At 39.8% G+C, this 21,399-nt stretch overlaps 1 protein-coding gene across 3 annotated transcripts in view; it reads left to right on the top strand.

The window, feature by feature from the left end:
- TMEM245 (transmembrane protein 245) overlaps nt 1–21,399 on the top strand; it is a 53,957-nt gene that overhangs the window by 4,908 nt on the left and 27,650 nt on the right. For 2 of the 3 annotated variants that reach the window (XR_014001260.1, XM_081166249.1), the window contains exons 2-7: nt 4,636–4,753; nt 5,932–6,033; nt 6,685–6,795; nt 8,725–8,913; nt 10,685–10,854; nt 18,292–18,315. Coding sequence is in view for 2 of the 3 variants with exons in the window: in XM_081166249.1 (XP_081022375.1) it covers nt 4,636–4,753; nt 5,932–6,033; nt 6,685–6,795; nt 8,725–8,913; nt 10,685–10,854; nt 18,292–18,315 (714 nt within the window). In the remaining variant the exon portion in view is untranslated. The remainder of the gene's footprint in view (nt 1–4,635; nt 4,754–5,931; nt 6,034–6,684; nt 6,796–8,724; nt 8,914–10,684; nt 10,855–18,291; nt 18,316–21,399) is intronic. The other variant, XM_081166250.1, reaches the window with a different exon arrangement.

Raw genomic sequence — 21,399 nt, forward strand, 5'->3', positions numbered from 1 at the left:
GTTTTTGCCTGGCGTCCAAAGGCATTTAATGATGGCGTCAGGTGAGCCTCTCTGGGGAAAGCATTTCAGAGTCACATAGTCACCACAGAAAAGGCTCATCCTTGGTTTTTTCCCCTCTGCTGAAGTCCCTTGGGATTTGTTTTTGGCCCTCAGAACACTGTTTCTGGTTGATGGTATCAGCACTCACTGCTTTCTGTGCCACATATGGATGACATCCAGCCTTACCTTTCTACTCCTGAACTGTCTCCCTTTCTTCAGTCCTGCATCTCCAGCTGACTCTCTGATCATCACATGCTTTTTGGTCATTTCAGTATGTCCAAAGCCAAACTTTTAATCTCCCTTCCCAAGTCCTACTCCCTCTTATGCTTGTTTATCCATTGACAAAGTTGCAATCTACTCTGATGAACAGTCATGAACAGCTTTATGGCTGAGTCCTCCTTGTTTCTTGTGTTCAGTTTGTTACCAAGTATGGAAATAACATCATGATAAGTGTTTCAACAAGGCAATATACTGGTGAATCAAAGGTGGAGACTTGACAGCTTTCCAGGGGGTAGGTTGGCAGAAGGTTGGCGGTTCGAATCCCCGCGGTGGGGTGAGCTCCTGTTCCTCGGTCCCAGCTTCTGCCAACCTAGCAGTTTGAAAGCACACACAAAAAAAGCAAGTAGATAAGTACGTACTGCTCCGGCGGGAAGGTAAATGGCGTTTCCTTGCACTGCTCTGGTTTTGGTGTTCAGTTGCGCCAGAAGCAGCTTAGTCATGCTGGCCTAATGACCCGGAAAAACTGTCTGCAGACAAACGCCTGCTCTCTCGGCCTGTAAAGCAAGATGAGCGCCACAAACCCAGAGTCATCTGTGACTGGACTTAACTGTCCTTTACCTTTATCTTTTTGCTTGCTTGCCCTCCCTCTTTCCCTTTGATAAAAAGGGAGAGATTGATGGCTTTCAGGGGGACCGTTCTGTGGGGGGTGGGGGTGGAATGGAGTGGAGAAGATTTAGCTGGCTGCCTTATGCTGAAATGGGAGCTTGGGTGAGAATGATGGGGAGGGTGTTTTTAGGTAAGCAGTGCAAGCAAATGTGTGTCTACTCACATGCAAGCCGTACTGAATTCAATGAGGCTTACTCCCAGGAAAGTAGAAGTAAGTTTAGTTGAACTCAGTAGGGCTTATGCATGCATAGATTCCTTTTAGACCTCGTGAGTGGGGAAGCAGATGCAACTTGACTAGTAAATCACTTAAACTACTCTTAAATTAGTTGAAAATATTTTAAATATATGGAAGTTTATTTAATATTTTTATTAAATCTACTACTTCCTTACATTTTAAGGCCCTCCATGGGGAGGCACGGCAAGGCCCTCTGCTGCAGCGGGGAAGCGCGGCACACCCTCTGCCACTGCGGGGAGGTGCAGCAAGGCCCTCCACCACCACAGATATATATCATGATATATCAAGTTATTGTGATGTTTAGCTGTCGATATATCCTGGTGTTGAAAACCAGGTGTCGATCAAGTCATGCTGCTTCTTTCTTTTTCTCTTGCAAAAAAATTACTGTAGATTGCTTGGACTACTGCAATATTCTCTCTGGTCTTGGTTCCCCCGCATCTAAACCTCTCTTGTCATTTTGATGTTGTGATGCCTCTCCTTAAACCCTACACTGACTTCCAGTCTTTGCCCTTCAGAGCCATCCATGGCCCTTCCTCCTAATCCTTCTGCTGTTGCATTCTGATGCACCCCTGCCTGTATCCGTTTCTCCAGCTTTGCCATCTTCAGCCACCTGGAGGTCTGCTACCTCAAAGAGCTCACTCCTTTGTTGTCTCATAAGCTTAGAACTGCCTCCTTGTATACCAGCATCATGCTGTTTTATTTACATCTCTCAAATCCCACTTTTCTGTGAAGACTGGCTCAGTCCCTAGTAGTAGTAGTAGTAGTAGTAGTAGTAGTAGTAGTAGTAATACAGTGGTGCCTCGCAAGACGAAATTAATCCGTTGCGGTTTTTTCATCTTGCGAAGCACGGCTATTAGTGGCGCTTAGCGGCTATTAACGGCTTAGCGGCTATTAACGGCTTAGCGGCTTTGAGAAAAAGGAAACAAACTCGCAAGAACTCGCAAGACGTTTCGTCCTGCAAAGCAAGCCCATAGGGAAATTCGTCTTGCGGAACGACTCAAAAAACGGAAAACTCTTTCGTCTTGCGAGGTACCACTGTAATAATAATAATAATAATAATAATAATAATAATAATAATAATAATAATAATAATAAATTTATTATTTATACCCCACCCATCTGGCTGGCTTCCCCAGCCACTCTGGGCAGCTTCCCACAAAACATTAAAAATACATTAAAACAGTAGTCATTATACTTCCCTAAACTTCCTGTGCCCTGTTGTAAGTGTAACTGGCAGTGTAATCCTGTGTAAGTCTAGACAGAACTTACCGTATTTTTCGCTCTATAAGACGCAGCAGACCACAAGACGCACCCAGTTTTTGGAGGAGTAAAACAAGAAAAAAAATATTCTGAATCTCAGAAGCCAGAACAGCAAGAGGGATCGCTGCGCAGTGAAAGCAGCAATCCCTCTTGCTGTTCTGGCTTCTGGGATAGCTGCGCAGCCTGCATTCGGTCCATAAGACACACACACATTTCCCCTTACTTTTTAGGAGGGAAAAAGTGAGTCTTATAGAGCAAAAAATACGGTAAATGGCTCTTGCTCCCAGGTAAACATGGGCAGGATTGCAGCTTGAAACAGTAGCTCTTTATCCTGTTGTTTCACCGTACTTCTTCTCCCTTTCTCTGTAGTTTCCTCTGTAGGTTCCTTGGGGCAGGGGCCTGTCTTTGAAGCACTATGCTCATTGTGGGCACTATACAAATAATTGCTTACTCTGAGAGTAAGTCAGGAAATGCAGTGTCTAGGAAAACTTGGATCCTTTTCAGAAATGAACAACTCGGCACCACGTCTCAGGGCTGTCGTTCCCACGTCAGAAGAGGCGGATGACCCTGAGCCTTCTCTTGCTAGAGCTGGCGCATTACGCAGAATGAAGTGGTAGAATGAAGTGATATATTTTTGTACCACTTGAGACTGAAGATTTAATTTGCGCCATGCTTGTAGTAAACAAGCATGTGAAGGGGAGAAGAGGTTGCTAAAGTTTTTTTTGGTGTGTTACTTTACTATATTCAGGGAGCTTCTTACACTGGTGAATATATCATAATGCAACCCTCCACCCCCAGTTTACATTCAGAACTAATAAAGTGGGAAATCCCTCTTCATTCTGTGCAACATGTAGATCACAACTTACTGTGTAATACGGCATAAGATCACTGCTCAATTCACACTGCCCTGAAATAAAGACTTGTAGATATGTGTACTGTTTCAGTACATCCCTCTTTTGCACATGTAAAATCTTTATTTCTTATGGGGTACAAACATTTTACAACAACTTGCTGTTTGTGTTTTTGTAATATATGTCTGACTCTTGTAGTTAGAGGTCATTGTAAACCTAAAGTTATGAAGCGTCCTGAAGAGTGAAATCTTTTAAGCATTTGCCCTTCTGACATCAAGGTTGGCAGTACTTGGCATTCTTGGGGGGGGGGCATTCTTGTGACTAGTGACATATGGCAAGTCCTGTTGTTAATGTTTCTATTGGTCCTACCATTGGGAAGGATTAGAGCATGTGTTAGTGTCATATTGCTGTGCTTAGTATTTTTATAGTCTTTCATATTGGTGAAATCCTTTGTTGCTTTCACTGCCTTTTCTTAGTTACCATGATACATTTTGGGAATTGTAACAGGAACTTTTGTGAGAGTTCCTGAAGACTCTGTGGCATTAATTTCACTCCCTTATGTTGTTTCACAGTGAATAGCAATCACTAACAAAACAGTACTTGGGTTTTGGTTCTTCAAAAATGACTACTTGTTCCCATTAAACTAGAAAACATAGTAACAAAAAGCTGAAAACAATATATAATACTGGATTATATAGGATTTATGCCTATATCAGGGATGGCCAGAGGTTGCACCATCTTAAAGAAAACCTTCAGTTACAGAGTAAGCACTCAGGCGCAGCCAGGAAATCTCATATAAAATGCAAAGAGGAGAAGTAGTGGGGCCAGGCAATATATTGATATATCTTCCAAAACTGGTTTGAAGTCCATATCATGATAATGGTTTCATATCTTTTGACCTGGCAATATATCGTGAATCATGGTGTGGGTATGCATGTGTATGTACCTGCTATGCAGAAATCACAATGTGGGGGAAACCGTGAAGCCACCCAATGCCTCTAAATAGTTCTATCCTTATTTCAGATGTTTTGCTATATCTGTATATCACAGTGTTGAAAACCATATATCACCCAGCCCTAATGTATAATAATAATAATGTATAATAGCTCATCACTTAAAACCACAGAACATCTTTTCTTTTCCATTATAGGCAAAATTCTTGTTGTACCTTGATTTTTAAAAAAAGAGACAAGGCTGCTAGGGACTTAAAAAAGCTATTTGGATTAAAGGAAGCCCATTTTTTGTGTTTTTTTTAATGTAATCTGTTTTTATTCTGCTTAATAATTAAAGTTGCCAGTTGGGCAGCTAACTTGGGTTTGCCAGGGATGAGTACTGATAGCTGTTTTATTCCCTTTTCCTGTTAAGATATGGACCTTGATAGCAGGCTATTTATTGACTGTATTATTCAAGTGGAACCCAAGCACTGAACGTTATTTGAGAACAATCTCTGTTCCTGTCTGGATTCTACTGCTCTTCCATTTGGGTGAGTAACCTCATAAAAATATTTATTTCATTTATTTGTTGTTTTTCAGGACTTGGCTATAAAGTATTTCTACAGATTTCTGAAAGAGATGTCTTAAACCAATTTTCAGTGAACCAGACAAAAGACCTCCCATTTCAAATACGTTATAGAATACCTTGAATTAAAACTTAATTAAAATAAATAGGGTTTATTCACAAATATGCACTAGTAAACAATGATTCATGCTGGCCTTGCAAATTGGGATTCTAAATTAAGGTATGGTCATGGTTTTGCATTGTATCTGAACCATGCCTGGAATCCAGTTGTAATGGGAAACCATGGTTTTGTTCTGTGAATGAATCTGCTGGAACCTCAGGGATGCATGCTCCCATCTTCTTTTTCTTGTGCTAGAGGAGGAGTTCAAAAGGTCGCACTTCCACTTGCAAACTAACCACAGTTCCCTGTGACATCTAAACTCAGCAAGCTGGTTTGTTGAAACTACAGTGAGAATAAGTGAGGATCAAACCATGGTTCAGATCCAGATCTCACTAACCAAGGGAGAATTATTGGGCTGTCTTTGTTTTTGTTTTCATGATATAATTTTTGTTTTTTATGTTGTGAACTGCCCTGAGATCTACAGGTATAGCTAGAGCGGTGTACAAATTTAATAAACAAACATAGTTCAACCACAAATGTTGATGCTTAATTTCTGTGCTTAATTTGCGGTAAAACTGGAAGCTTTCACTCTGCTCTGATATGTGAAAGAAGAGGGAGGAATGTGAGAGCCCAAGGCCAACCAGGTTCTGTGGACCTACAACTTCTAGACAGCATGGCCAATGGTCAGTTTAAGTCCTAGCCCAGAAACATCTGAAAGGTCATGGGTTAGCTACTTCTGATTTAGTAGGAAATGGTGGTTTCCCTTATATGAACTGCCCAGAGTGTGGTTATTTTATTACAGTTCTTGTTGTCTCCCTTTGGAAATAATACTTGTGTTTTCAGAAGTAGTATTATCAAAGTAAATATATCCAGTCAAAATGTAGTCTTTTCATTTCATCTATAATAAGGTTTTTGCAAATATCTGTCAGGTAGTGACAGTCCTACCTGATCGTTCTGTTCATTCCATTTACTAGTTTATGCATATTAGGATGTTGATTTTAGAAAGGATGTTGATTTTATTCATAGGTCCTCCTTTTTTTCAGCTTCCGCAGCAGGTTCTTGGAAGATTCCAGTGTTTTTGGTTATAGTTGTCTTAATGACGGTGGGTATGTTGCACGAGCACCCGAGTGGGAAAGAGTCTTCAGGTGAGAAATAATAATAATAATAATTTATTATTTGTACCCCGCCCATCTGGCTGGGTTTCCCCAGCCACTCTGGGCGGCTTCCATAGAAACCAAAAAAACACTAAAATATCATACATTAAAAACTTCCCTGAACAGGGCTGCCTTAAGATGTCTTCTGAATGTCAGGTAGTTGTTTATCGTTTTGACATCTGATGGGAGGGCGTTCCACAGGGCGGGCGCCACTACCGAAAAGGCCCTCTGCCTGGTTCCCTGTAGCTTTGCTTCTCGCAATGAGGGAACCGCCAGAAGGCACTCGGCGCTGGACCTCAGCGTCCGGGCAGAACGATGGGGGTGGAGACGCTCCTTCAGGTATACTGGGCCGAGTAGTTCCATAGTAGAGATAGCTAAGCTATGACCCTTCAGATGTGTTGGACTATAGCTCCATCAGCCCCAGCCAGCATCACCAGTAATGGTGGATGATGAGAGCAGTAGACCAACATATCTGGAGGACAATGGGTTACTTACTCCTGTTCTAGAGTATCTTAAGTGAATGGTTGCTGCTGAAAAAGAATGTTGTCTAGGATTATTCTGGTGTGACAGTCCATGAATGGGAACAGAAAGAAAAACAATTAAACTACTTTGAGACCTTTATAAGTATTTTATTTTTTATAGGGGTAGAGCTTCCTGGTCAGATGGTTTCTATTGCAGCATCTACAATAGCCATGGCAATATCAATTACAGGATTTGAATCGAATAATGAGGAACATTCACCGCAATCCTCAGGTGACTGAATATTCTGTAAGAATGCTAGACATTTTTCAATATGTTTGCATGCTTTAATCTTGCTCTTTGAATTTATTAAATATATATACACTGCCCTTTGTCCACGGATCGCAGGGCAGTTTAGCTATGTTTATTTTGTTACTGCTTGTTTGTTCTGTAATTCATCTTTCAGCTTTGTCATTTGTTCCTTAAGATTACTGCATAAAGTGCAAAATATGCAACTTGTATTTTAAACTGTCATGTTAATGGTGATTTTAGTGATGTGGCATTATAATGGCTGAATGCCATATTGAAAGATAACAGTTTAACTATTTGTCAGATGATAAGGCACACAAGTAAGCCTTGAGTATTTGTATGGATAAACTGTTCTCTGGGCAGGTGGTGATTACATTAGCAAGTCAGATTCTGTCAATTTAACTTGCTTTTTTAATACACTCTGCAAACAATAAGGACTATTCTCAAAATTTCACAGAACATAGTTGGAAATTTGAGAGCTGTGAGAGAAATCTCACAGGGTTTTTTTTCTTGCTAAATTGTTCAGTTGATCAAATATTAGTTTCATGTGGATTTTTTCATGATACACAAATTGATTTCTGAGATTTTAGTGACCATGTTGTCAAATTTAAATAGGGCTTCAGCACCATCCAAAACCATGGATTGCGCAAGCAATAATTCAGAACTCCATCTGTGATTTGTTCTGCCAAACTTACTTTTATGTAATGTTTATATGCATACCATACAGCTGAAACTAAATAAACCTACCAATAGAGTAATTCCAAATATGAAGTAGCAGTTTATAAACCAAGCAAACCAAATTCAGTCAGATGACTTCTGTTTAGCCTGTTTTGATTGCAGCCTTGAGCAGTTGCTATCGTACAATATACATGACTTCAGTTCATCATTTTTGATGTTTGTTTGTGAAGGGTCATTCATACTGTCACTCTTGCAGAAATTAATCTTGCTAGATACATCAAGGAGATGTATTCTGCACAAAACAGAAAGCTTGAATGCTCTAAGAGTATGAGAATATCCTATCAGGGAGGTTTTTATATACCATTAGATTAAACTTTTGTAATTGTAGTTCTGTGTTTTGAGCTTGTATTTTGCAGAGTTTTTGAGGCAAATGTATAGGTAAACTATAATTTAGAGTTGCTTATCAACTTCTGTTTTCTGTCTACTCAACACAGTGATCTTTGGAATACTACAGCTATGCTCTGTAAATTCAAACAGGAGACAAATCCATGGTTTACAATCATCTGTCAAACCACGTATCTGATTCTTGGTTTCAGTTGAAACTTTGTGCTAAACCATAGTTGGACTTTAGACATCACACCAAATCATGCTTAGCCAAACCTTGGCGTATGAATAGATTATTTGTATATAAGCTTCCTTTTGAGATTTCAGAATTCCAAGCATTAAGTCTTTGATTAAAACACTGCAGCAAAAGTTATTTCTGTGTACACTGAAAGCAAATATTTCACTGAAAACTAGAAAGCAATTCTCATTTTTAAGTTTTTCTTCTTTATTTTTTAGAAATGTATGATTAAACTCATTTAGTTCTGGATACGTTGGGCTTTTGGGAAATTACAATGTGGTGTTAAATGCATAGTAGTTTGTATGGGTTTAAATGAGACTGGTATACATGGCTTCCCAAGCATCTTAGAAACAGTTCTGATGGCTGCTGTGCTTCTGAATAGCAGTTTGTTTGTTTATTTATTTAAACAATTTATATACCACTTAACTGCAATTGTCTCTTAGTGGTTACAAGAATTGAATACAGAAAAGGTAGGAATATGTTAAAATGATAGAATCAGACTTCAGTTAAAATGTTTGACCTCAACTGGAAGGGAGTAGTACAAAATTCAACTTAAAGTTCAAACTTCCCAGTCTTGTTGAATGTATTATATAGCTGACTTTTTCTTCTTCCAGGAACCGCAGAAAGTAGTGCCACATCTTCTCCATCCACTGTGAGTGGCAGACAGAGACCTGAGATCGGAACACTTCTTAAAAAGAAAAATACAAGTGATATCTACTTTGTTCTGCTGGCATGGGCCATTGTAATAGTTCAAATATGGTTGAATCTCTGGATAATACAGCTGCTGCCCGTACCTGTTGCAGGTTGTTCTCTATTTTCTTATATTGTGAGGTAAAACAATATTTAGATGAAAAACCTTCAACCAAAGTCTCCACAGTGCAGATCAGTTGTGAAGGTGGAGCAAAGGGAGTTTGTCAAATTGTAAGGAAGCAGAAAACTTTCAGTTGGCTGAATCAAGACTCAGGAGAGCAGAACAGTGGCTGTGCAAGGGAGTTTTGCTACCCTTTCCTCTATATTGCAGCTCCTTGTGTTCCCTGAAAAGCCACCATTATGGGTCAGATCCTCTGAATCCCTGTGGGATGTGGCACAGAGGAGAATTTAAGGAAACTGGGCAGGCAGGTTCCTAATACATACCCTAGCATCACATACCCTAGGTCACTTTGTGCTACAGAGTATAAATAGTAAGAGGCACCAGTTGAGCTGGTGTGGACTGTATGGAACATAAGCAGCGAACTGGAACAAACCAGGGTCTTAAACCATGTTTATGAAATTAACAACATCCTGGCTTGTTCTGAAACTGTTGACCATTGTATCCCAGTTTGGTAATGAGTGCTTAGCTGGTGATACATCATGAAATTGAAAGCCAGATACCATCAAGCCCTACTGTTTGCCTCTGCATAGTTCCATCCTTATTTCAGACATCATGATATATTGGTATATTGCGATGTTTAGCTGGTGATATATCGCAGTGTTGAAAACCAGATACCGCCCAGCCCTGTTGGCTACCCTGCATGTGATCATATGACAGTTGATGCCTTGAAGATTTTTCCAAAGTGGTCATCAAAGTAGTTAGAGTACTTCTGGACTCCCATAGGAGGAGGGATGATATTGAAATAAAAAGAATACTTAAAATATAAAGAAAAAGAAACTCCGTTGAGGCCTAAGGATCAGGCTGAACGTGTTGTGACTTGCTCATATATGAATTTCTATTTATAAGCCACAGTGACATGGAGCTGATTTACCTATTGCAGTATAAGAAAAAAGTTGGCAAAGGAATTATCTGCCCTGTCTGGGAAGACTTTTCTGTGTCTTTGTCATTTGTTGCTTAAGAGTACCACAGTCATATAATTAAGTCTTGTATAAATAATTTTAGCCCCAAAGCATACGGCTAAGCTAGATTTTGGTGCTAATGAGCAGAATATATTTAATCTTGATGCTAGTTACATAATTGCCTCAGAAACTCCCGGTCAGTCTCCATTACGTGAGGGGAAAGTAAGTACCCAACAAGTTGTTCTTTCTCCACTGACTCTTCTTATAATTTTCATTTTCCCAGACAGTACTTCCAGCAGCAGCAGACTGAGTTGTGTGCAGTTCACATTGAAAACCGTAGGCATCATGAGTAATTTCAGACACCATATTAGTTTCAAACTATGGTTTAGGATCCTCTGAGGCTTTCCATGTATTGTGAGACTCCAAAACATATTTAAACATGTGCATTTGTGCTATGTGTATCTCAGAAAGCCGAATATTTTTGGAATTTTTAGAATCCTTCATAATTTTTACCACTAATTGGAATCAAGGAGCCTTCAAAGTTCTTAATGTTGAGGCGTGGTGTGTGTACCTATTTGACTCTAGCTCTTGTAACTACGGAATATGTATTACTATCTGTATGAACCTATTAGCTATTATGTACCTGAAGCACATATTTTGGGAAGTTTTTGTTTCAGGCATCCAAAATTATTTTTCTGCGTATATCAGCAAAAGAAATGTAGCAGCCATTTTAGCATAGCTTTCTGCAATATTGCTGTGTTCATTTTCCCTATATTTTTAGTAAGTCTTCTTTTAATATTGCAGTGTGGGTTGTCAAAAAACTTGTGGTCCACTTTGGAGTGGTGAAATTTCTGGTGAGTCACTGCAGTGTCTGGTGGCATGTCCTTGAAGATTTTGTGAGAGAACGTCAAGAAGCTCTTGCACCACGACCAATCAAGGGCCTCGGAAGAGTCATTCTAAAGCTAGACAGTAAGGTATTTAAAGTTGCTTCTTAAACTTGTGCGTCTCTCTATGTGTATCATGTATAAAATTTATTTAAACATTTTTATCCTGATTTTCAACCAGAGCATCAGCTATATTGGGGGAGTGGGGGCAGAGTCAAACCGGTTTTGCCTATTTCAGTTACAAATATTTTCATGCACTGTAATGAATGCACAGAACCCTTTAGTATTGTACAATCCTGAAGGTAATTTGCACCGTTTGGGCTTTAGGTTGTAAACAGTACTAGTTACACAGTTAGGGTTGCTGTAGTTAATGGCTTAGGTACAGTGTTCTTTTGACCAGAACTCAAGCCATAGGATGCTCCTGCAGATGAAAGGTAGGGAGGGGACTTTTGTTGATTGTAGCCCTTTGTGCTTCATGAAAATTTGCTCCAGCAGGTTTTAGGATCATCATACACATACACATGTGTGCCAATGGGAGTCCCCACTGGATCGGAGAACTTGGTTCCCAAGCCAATACCTCTTTTGTCTATAGTCAACTGAGCCTCCACAGACCAAATTTCTTTTTCCCTCCCCAAAGAGGGACTCCCGGTAATAAACCCATCCAAAGGAGTTGTCAAATACATACCGCCTTGGCATTAGTAATGGAGAAGCTTCCTTCTAGATGACTTGCTGGGCCACATTCTGCACTTTTCAAAGGGTGGGAAACAGCAGGCCAGGTGAGAGCTTGCTACATTAATGGATACAAACATTAGGGTGCCTTTCCAGTTGTGTAGTACTTGGCCAGTCTGAGAAGCTGTAATTGTTGTGGGTGAAATTTGCTTTCTAACCTACCATGTCTCGTCATATGGAGACTATCCTGATAATGTTTGTTTGTTATAAAATAAAAAATATTCTTTAAAAATGGTAAAAGAGAAACCTTTCTCAGAAAAGTCATTGTGGACATAGCTCATGATACAGTTTGCATGTACAGACACCCCTCCATTTATGCACGTTCGGTATTTGTGCAACCGCACATACGTGCATTTCACCAAACCTGGAAGTGAGTTTAAAAACGGCAAAAAGGGCCCTAAAAGAGCTCAGAAAGCGCAAAAAAGGCATGGAAACAGCACCCAGCTATCCCAGGAGCCTTTGCACCAATGGCTGAGGCCTGTGGAGAGTTGGAGCCTTGGAGGGAGCTTGGTGGAGTTTGGCATCTGGTAAGTGGAGCCGGTTTTTTAAAGGGTTTTTCAAGGCTGTTGAGAGGCTTAGAGGGTGTTTGCAGGCTTCTCCAATGGTGTTTCCAATAGACACAATTCCATGTGTGGGCGCGGTGCCTTGGGACATAACCCCCTCATAAAGGCGGGGTTGCTTGTAAATTAATTGCTGCATCAGTGGCAAAGGTCCTGGACTGCAGAGTACAGTACTCAAGCTGTGGAGTAAATAGTTCTAGGTGACTAGAGAGGGGGAATGTGACACAACAGGAATGGATGGTGTCTTTAAGTAATCATTCATCTTTGAATATCAAGCTTCAGCTTTAAATAACCAGTCCAAAATCATCAAGTTCCCCCAGTGCCTTGTACATCTTTTACATTTTCTGATGGCACTGACTATTCTGTTATATTATCTCGGTAAACACTTAGAACCACCTTACCATACCTGCAAATGAGCATTGTGATATTTACAGCTTTTCCTATGTGTCTAGACTAATATCTAAGATAAGCAAAGTTCAATAAACACTGCAAGCTAAAGCACAGAGTAAATCATTATCATTCTACTGTTTTATTATAGTATAATTGGGACAAAACAAACAATAGAGAGTCCACTGAATATTAATTGATTGTCTAGTTGTATGAGCTTTTAGCTGTATCGGCCTCAGCCAAGCAGTTTCATGGAGTCCGCACCCCACTGCCGGCTTGTGCGGTTGCCTCTCCCCTCAGCCAAGCAGTTAACGGAGCCCCCATCCCACTGCTGGCCCATGCAAGCTGGCGGCAGAGTGGGGGATCCTTTACAGTGCTCCTGCCCCCCAGTTGAACAGCCCTGATGCGTTGAAAACCTGACATTGCCCAACCCTATGCTCAGTGAGGCAGAATATTGCCAATATGTTAACAGTGCTGCTGAAAGTGTCCAATGAGCTGCCATGCTTAGTTTAAAGTGCTGGTACTGGTGTACAAAACCCTATGCAGTTTAAGACTAGGATACTTAAAAAAAAATTCATCCCTTATATATCCAGTCTATCACTGCTGTACGTAGTGGAAGCCCTCCTACAAATACCATCTCATCAAGTTGTCCATTTCCTACGATGTAGGAATCAGACCTTTAGTGTGGTGACATCTACCCTCTGGAACTCCCTCTCATGGTGCCATCTCTGTGATCTTTTAATTGTTTATTTGCACCAGCTATTTTTAATCCCTTAATCCCCAAGGTTTCTAAGTGGTGTTCATAAAAATGACAAAAGCATCCATTGAAGGTCTTCCTATTTCAGCAAGCCTTGTAAGTGGACATTCTTATCCCATCTATATTGAGCTTGAATTTATTTTTATAGTTGATGCTTTTATTGTTAGATCACTTCAGGATTGTTTCTGGGAAGCAATTCATTAAAAAAAATAAAATCTGGAATGACGATTGAGGTTGGATCCACTCTTCATCTTATTTCTTGTTCTGGTTTTCTAGAAGGTATTGCAATAGATTATGTTTAGGATTTTATCTTCAGATTTGCTCATCTACCTTGTAGTAAATGCATGAATTCTCTGTGTAGTGAATTCCAGTGTTGCATGCTGTAATTTCCTACTGCTTCCTCAGTGATTGACATGCTGCGGTCATTGTAGCAGAATGAAAGTGCATGGCTCCTTCATTACTGACTTGCTGCCACTTGTGTGGATTTTCTGGGGGAAAGTCCTATACAAAGTATGAGTAATTTGCATAGGAATGTTTTCAGTTTGCATTGGAAAATATTCTGATGTCTTACGAGAATGAACTAATTTAGCATGCTTATTTTACTTCTGTTTAGTAAACAAAGCTAAAAGCTTTGAAAAAGCTTACCTAATACTGATTTGCAATTGGCATCTATTTCTTTGTTAGTAGTGAATTTAATCAAATTGAAAAATTAAGGAAAATTTTCCGCCCTACATCACTGTTTCACTGGCCTTTAAGAAGATAATTAATTGGATTTGAAAGCTGCTTAATTTTGTAGTAGGTTATTTTCTTGTAGGTCATCTAGTTTCTATTGCCCAGTGTTACTGACAATGCCTTATTTCTTTGCCTTGGCAATGGCCTAGCAGTTTGCTCCTGCCATTTCAGTCTACACAGGTCACCTTTTAAAATGTGCTACAAAAGTAACACAATCAGATATTATCTAGAATTGATAAGCACAGTCTTATTTCTGCTCACTGGCCTCTAGCTGCAATTTCTTCAAGCACCGCTCTCCCATTACTCTCCGTTAAGCACCTTAAAGCACAGAATGACATGGTGCAACTAGCAGGTAATCCTATTGAAGCCCTAGTCTCCATCAGCCCTGGCAAACCTTGAAGCTGAAGTGCCAAATGTTTTTCACCTAATTCCATTATTCCAGTTGATGGAGAAGGAATAAGAGAGTAGAAGCTGCTCTTTGAAAGAATTCTCAGGCCTCAGCGGCAATGTTTCTAAACTTTTTTTTTGCATGAGCTGCCTTTGGGTAGATGGGCTCACTATAAAAGAGCTGAAGTCCAAACAGCTCAAAGATATATTGAGAAAGATACCAGTTTCCACAGCATTCCTGGTATGTTTGTTCTTTGATGAGTCCAACTTGTTTTTTTTTTTTAAATAGGTTTTGTTAAATAAAAATAATGTTTTTATTTGTCACACAATGAAAAAAAACACCATTAAAGACATGGCTGGAAAAAAATAAAAATCACATAACAGCCAACATACTGTGTTCTCCAATTGTTGCATACAATATGGTAATGACCATGTACCAGTAATGCCCTTTAAGTACTGAGGACATAGGCCACCAGTGGGGTAGCTTGGATAAGTGTGGCTAAGGAAATAGATTCAAGTTCACATATCCATCTCCATCTACTACTTTTGCTGGAGCAAAGGTGTGTGGTAAACCACTGGATGCTAGACTTACTGAAGCTAAGGACAAAAAAGATGCTATTCACAGCAAAAAGGAGCACAATTCCAAGTTGCAAAAGTTTTTTCACTTCTCAAAGCAACCAAAATGGTAGTCATACAGCAAATTCAAGTGATCAGGACCAAAGCCCCATTGCAGAGGAGTGCAGAGATGCTTGTCTAACTCTTTATGAATCTTCTTTAAACAATTCGAGAACTAGAGCGCCACCTGATGCCAGGCAAAACCCAGCATGCCCATTAGAGGTCGACTGTTCCTATTTGCTTGCATCCAGGAACAGACAGTGGAAGATTCCTGTGTCTGGCCTTCATTAGAGACCCACAAGAAGCACTGGTTGGCTGCAACCAGGAACTAGTAAATCTCAGAACTCACTTCAAAATGGCCATGTCCTTGTTTGAACAGTCAATGTGTTTTGCAAAAGTGTTCATAAGCAAACAGGGAGGTGGGTGCTTTACGTCACACCACATAAAAAACGGTGACATAATGAAATGGGCATAGTAGCCCCTGTTGTTCATCAAATTGGAGTGTCAAGCCTACAGACTCGCTCCGGAAAACGTACCTGGAGAGAGATGGAATGAGTCCTCAATCCCAAAATACTTTTGACTCTAGTTCAATGATTATGAAAACCTGAAATGGATCTCTTCTCCAGTGCTGAAAATACTAAAGATTCAAGATTCTTTTCACGGCATCTCTGTCTCAATTCAAAGAATACAAATACCTTTTGAATCCAAATTTTCATACTCGCCACCCTCTGCCCAGAGGACCAGTATAGGCCATGTTACACTTTTATAGGTAGAATTGTGTGTTAATCCAACCCTGACCTAACTTTGGGAGCATATTCAGTTTATGCCAAGGACATTTTCTGCCTGAAAATTCAGCTGGAGTGAGTTAGCCAGTCAGTCATAAACCAAACCTAACAAGAGGAATATGTAAATGCTGATCCTCCAAGAACATTATCTATCTATTTTAGTATTATTTATTATTCAGATAGTGTCATTTATAGAGCAAAATGCATATATAGTGCATAATAGTGCATATGAAAGGATAAACTTAACATACATTTGAAGATAATGATAATAAGAACACCATTAACATCAATTAATAATTAACTAATAATTATTAAAATTGCTCACAGTACTTACATGCTTTGTGAACAGTGCCATTCACAACCACAAAATTGTGAATGCTGTACCGCTTGTGACATGTGCAGATGGCAAGCTCCTAAACATGGGCTGCCATATTTAGCTGTGTCATCCAACTTGGTTGATACCCAGCCTCGTGATATTTTCCGCTTCCAGCTGCATAATGTTAAGAGCTGCTCCATATCTGGGTTTGCAATGCTACATGTTTTGTGTGTAGCATCAGTGTGTCTGCTGTTGAAAGAGTAGGCACATTGGACATTATTGAGCTGTGATGTTCCATCAGACAGGAGTAGAATGAATCGCTGCAGCAGGACAAGTTTTTTCCCCATCCATCAGAGAGTTTGCTGTAGTAGAGAGCCAAAGGAATGCTTCGTCAGTGTTTTGAAATGCCACCCATATTTTCCATGTTGTAAGTTTTTCCGGTGCCACAGAAGAAATAAACTATTGTAACCAGTAAAGGAATAGAAACCCGTCAAAGGTCTGTGCAGTTCTCCTGGCAGTTGAGAGCAGATCTCATTAATGGGAACAAACTACTTAAATATCCCACTGTTGTATTCACTCCACAAAGGCATCATTTTATCTATACAGATTTGATATGCCAAATACTGTCCCCTGGGGGGGTGTGGGAGAAGAATTTTTCCTCTCCTTTTTCTTTGGATTCTGACTATGATAATACCTCAAAATTACCAAGGCGTGTGGTTGCCAGAAGCAAAATATTGTTCTTCTACCTTTTACATGGCTATCAGGAAGTTTCCCTTCCAACCTTTTGTCCTAAGCTGGTGCATCAACAGACAAAGATGTGGCAAAAACTGGGCATTTAAGGGGCTCTTTAATTGTACTTGGGGAGAGTGACAGACACTCTGAATCTCTTTTTGATTTCTTTCAGATTGGTTCAGAGGTTAGGAAAGTATCAAAACCCACCATTTCTAGGTAATTGGGTTGCAGCAGCCTCCTGAAGTCATTCTTATTTGGCAGAAATTTGCAAAGTGGTAGTGTATTTTCCAGTACACAATTCTTAAGGCATTGAACAATTGATGCCCTCAGTACATACAGCATTTAGGGGAAGGGTCTTGCAGAAAGTAGCTATTCATAAAGTTTTAGTCCCTGGACCCCACTCTGGAACAGTACAGTGGTACCTTGGTTTACGAACTTAATCCGTTCCGGAAGTCCGTTCTTAAACCAAAGCGTTCTTAAACCAAGGTGTGCTTTCCCATAGCAGTGGGGACTCAATTTACACTCAACAGGAAGCAGAGCATTTTCTGCTTCCAAGGCGAGTTCACAAGCCAAAACACTTCCGGGTTTGCAGCGTTCTTATTCCAAGTTGTTCATAAACTAAGCTGTTCTTAAACCAAGGTGCCACTGTACTGATTTTTAAAGAGTTCTGAACATTTTTGGAATGCCCTTTTGAGACATGGGAGAAGAAGATATCCTATTCCTGTTCTCCATGACTGCCAGAGAGCATTCTGTGCATGTCTGTCCTATCCTTTGGGTCGGTGGTTGATTAGGTAGGGAGCCCTGGGGTTGTTCCTGCGGTCCTGTTCTTTTCTCTATACAGTTGTCTTTCTTGCACATCGAGTTAATGAGTTTTGTTATCAATTTATAGGGTTGAGGGGTTATTCTAGTTTAGTCTGGGTAGAATGAAGGCCCCTCCCCTTGATGGAGCAGCTAAAGTGATTGCACCTTGCAAGGGGGGAAGCCTGCTGCCAAAGGTTTTTGGAATGCCCTTGGTGAGTCAGGGAGAAGAAAAAAATACATGGTAAGTAATCTCCTTTTCTCTTCCCTATCTCCAGTCCCATGGCTTGTTAAATGAATTTAGCATTTTTTTCACCCCAGAAGAATGAACCCTTTTAAAGAGTGTCATCCAAACAACTCCAGAAGGCAGTTTGTCTTCTGTAGGTAATGCAGTTGTGTATATTTTAGCTCACAGTGGCCCATAAACTTTAGCTCAGGATGCACTAATATAAATCAGCAGTGCAGTCCGACTTTTGTCGGTACAGTGCATGTCTTAAAATTTCTAAATACTGTACATTTTTTTTCTGATTGAAAAAACGGTTTTGATGGTTTCTGCCACGTCTTTACGGCTTTGATGAAAGTCTGTCTCTGGAATGGTTTCATTTCATTCCTTGGATAATCCAGGGGTGTGTGTTTTTCATTTTTGCACTACAATTGCATTCTTCAATAATTCTTCACTGTCTTCTTGTCTCTTTCTCTTCTGCGTTCTCCCACTTTCCTTCTCCCAAGCTGTGGCATTGGCTTAATAAGAAGGTAAATAAGCAGACAGTTTGTTTGCAGTTAATATATTTTGTGCCCTTTCCCAGCATGAAGTGGTTTTTGTTTCTTGTTGGTAACATGGCTTGCTCTTGATTTGCATCACAGCAATTTTATTCCAGGCCATGATATAAGCTACAGAAGGTCATTCAATGCCGTCTAGTTTTCTTTAGCATGCTTGATGAAGAAGGATTATGTACTGAACACTGACATTGAATGATATATGTTCCATTTGCCTCAAATTGAGATAACCAAACTCCACCTAGCTCATGTTTATACACAACCGAGAACCTGAAGCTGAGGAATAGATATATAAACCTATGTAGAATGCTCACACAACTTTTGGTGAATAATAATAATATGGCCTTCATGTAAGCATATTGCTTCATTTGCTGCCAGAAGTGCAAATTGGGTGCCAGTAGAAGAGAGTTATTCGCAGTAGAGGAATGGCAAGAGGAAGATGCTTGTTTAACTCTTGCCCTTTTGCTGCTTTCTCTCTGCTTCCCCGCCCTGCAGGTGGTTTCCCCCACTTACCTTCCCAGGCAACCAAGAAATGAAATTACAAAGAAAAACAGGGAGTGGGGCAAAAGTTCAGCAACCCTTCTCAATTACCGTATTTTTTGCACCATAACACTCACTTTTTTCCTCCTAAAAATTAAGGGTAAATGTCTGTGCGTGTTATGGAGGGAATGCCCACAGGTGGCATGCATACGGATTTTCCTCCTCTAAAAACTATGTGTGTGTTATGGTCGGGTGCGTGTTATAGAGCGAAAAATACGGTACATTTTCTCACCTGTAGGTATCCCTTCTCTGCTTTGGGAGCCCCATGTTTTGCTGCCAAAAAATTGGCTTCTGCGGGGGGGGGGGGATGTTTCTAAAAGAACATGAGGATGGAGCTTTTCAGTGATGTGATGGTGAATAAAGAATATAGAAGGTGGGCAAAACATGGATTACCTGGGATTTTCATTTGCAACTGGGAGATGAGAGACTGCTACCTTGATGTGGAGAAGCTTCTGAACCTGGAAGGTTGCTGGGCAGTGGAGGGGAAAGAAAGCAGAATTCCACTTACTATATTGTTCATCAGCTCAGGTTCCCTTGCCTATAGTTTTTTTCCCTAAAAAGTTATAACTTAACAATACTTTTAATATTTGAAATTGTTTAAGTCTCCTTTGAGCTAGTTCAAACAAAACCCGAAAGCCTGTTTAAGGAATTACGATGAGCCACAAGCTTGTGTATTCCCCCTCTCCGTCTGCACAAATTGCCCAACCATAATTAACCATGGCTGATATGTCTACACTGATACCATTTGGGAAATTCTGTAGAATGCAATTGGCAGTTGCAGCTAGAATTGGTTTTTCCCATAATGTTCAAGAAAAAGCTATAAAACATATAAATACATGGTTATTCCTTGCACATGGTTTTTCTTAACCAAGCTGAAGCCAGTGCAATGTAAATTACTAATAGGCTGACCTAAGATTGATGGGACATAATATTGCTTATGTTTATTTATCTCTTAGTAGACCTAATGGACTGTATCTTGACTAAGTCATATTCAGAATAGACTGTATTTATTTCATTAGGCCTACTCCCATGTATGGTTTATTCAGATACAACCTGATCCCTGCAAATACTGATTTGAGAGAAAAATTGCATATTTGCTCAGAAACATAATACTCTATGCACAAATATTTGATTGAAAAACAATTAAATATGTATATAAAATATTTGATGCTTGCCATGCCCAATTATTGTGTGCAATTCACACAGGAAAAATGTGCTTTATCCTCAAAGGACGATTTCCATCGTATAAGCATTTAAATTAAATTTCATTAGTTATACTGAATTCACTATTTAAAACAGTTTGAAATTTTATTCACTGCAGCTTTCCCCCCTGAAATTCTAAGAATAATAATCAGAAAACAATATTTACAAGAATTTCATTTAATGCATTTATTTTGTACTAGGGTTCAAAACACAACTTTTGTGTAAAGTTATTTTTTAAAAATAATAGTTAAAAATGAGTTTCATTGACTACATGCTTACTCTTCCTTAAGTGAACGACCTTCTGCGACTTAATGGTTTGGTATCTCTAACTCATAGATAATCATGACATTTGTTTGTAACTGTTAATAACTTCAATTAGTTACTTGATTATGAAACTACCGGTAAATCACTAATATCTTAGAATATTTTTCTGTGTGGGCAGGAAATGCAATCACTGATCATGTCCAGCCTGGTAAGGGATAGTGGATGCAAGTTTAGCTTAAGTATATTTCAAGTCCTTACACATAAAATACGCAGATGGTTTGATGCAGAATCCAAGATCACCAGAAAGGTAAAGCGTGATCACTGAGGTGCAAGGTGCTCTTGAGTGAAAAATAAAGCCATTCATTCATTTGCCTCTAACTCACATTGACTTGCAGCAAGGAGCTAGTGCACACATTGTGATTCTGGTCCTTTTATTGTGGTTAAGGAAGTGAACTGTGGGGTTTCGTTCCCTTCTGCACAAATTCCCACCATGGCTTTAACTATTACTAAGCCTTGTGTCAGCACTAATCTCAACTGTGATTAATGCTAACCTGGGTTTGTTACTACTGCTAACCTCTGGTTTGACACCAGAGTTTGAAGCTAGTTACTCCTTGGATAAGGGATTAGGGGTCTTGTGTGTATCAGATCTTAGTTTATTTCTGAAACTATTGGAAAACCTTCAAAGTCTTGACCTAAATCAGAGTAGCCAAGAAAATTGCATGATTAATCAGATGATTCAGTCATCAGTTTTCACCCATGAAGGAGAGGGATGGTTAATGATACACACAAGAGTATTGGCAGGCTTGGAGGATTTCCAAGGGTTGCAGAAATGTTTTTTAAACTTTTTTTAAAAAAAGAACCCTAAGGGGGAAAGAGATCCCAAAATACTTCAGTGATGGCTGAGCACTCAATAGCCACAAAACGGTGTCTGTTGCGGGTGAAGAGTGGAAAACCGGGGTGGGGAGGATGGAATGTAGTGGAGTGTTCTAGAAAAGAGCATGGCGACCTAGTTGGAACAATGAACAGAAGCATTCTTCACTGCAACATTTTGTT

Source organism: Podarcis bocagei, assembly GCF_964188305.1.
Source record: "Podarcis bocagei genome assembly, chromosome: 13".
NCBI lineage: Eukaryota > Metazoa > Chordata > Lepidosauria > Squamata > Lacertidae > Podarcis > Podarcis bocagei.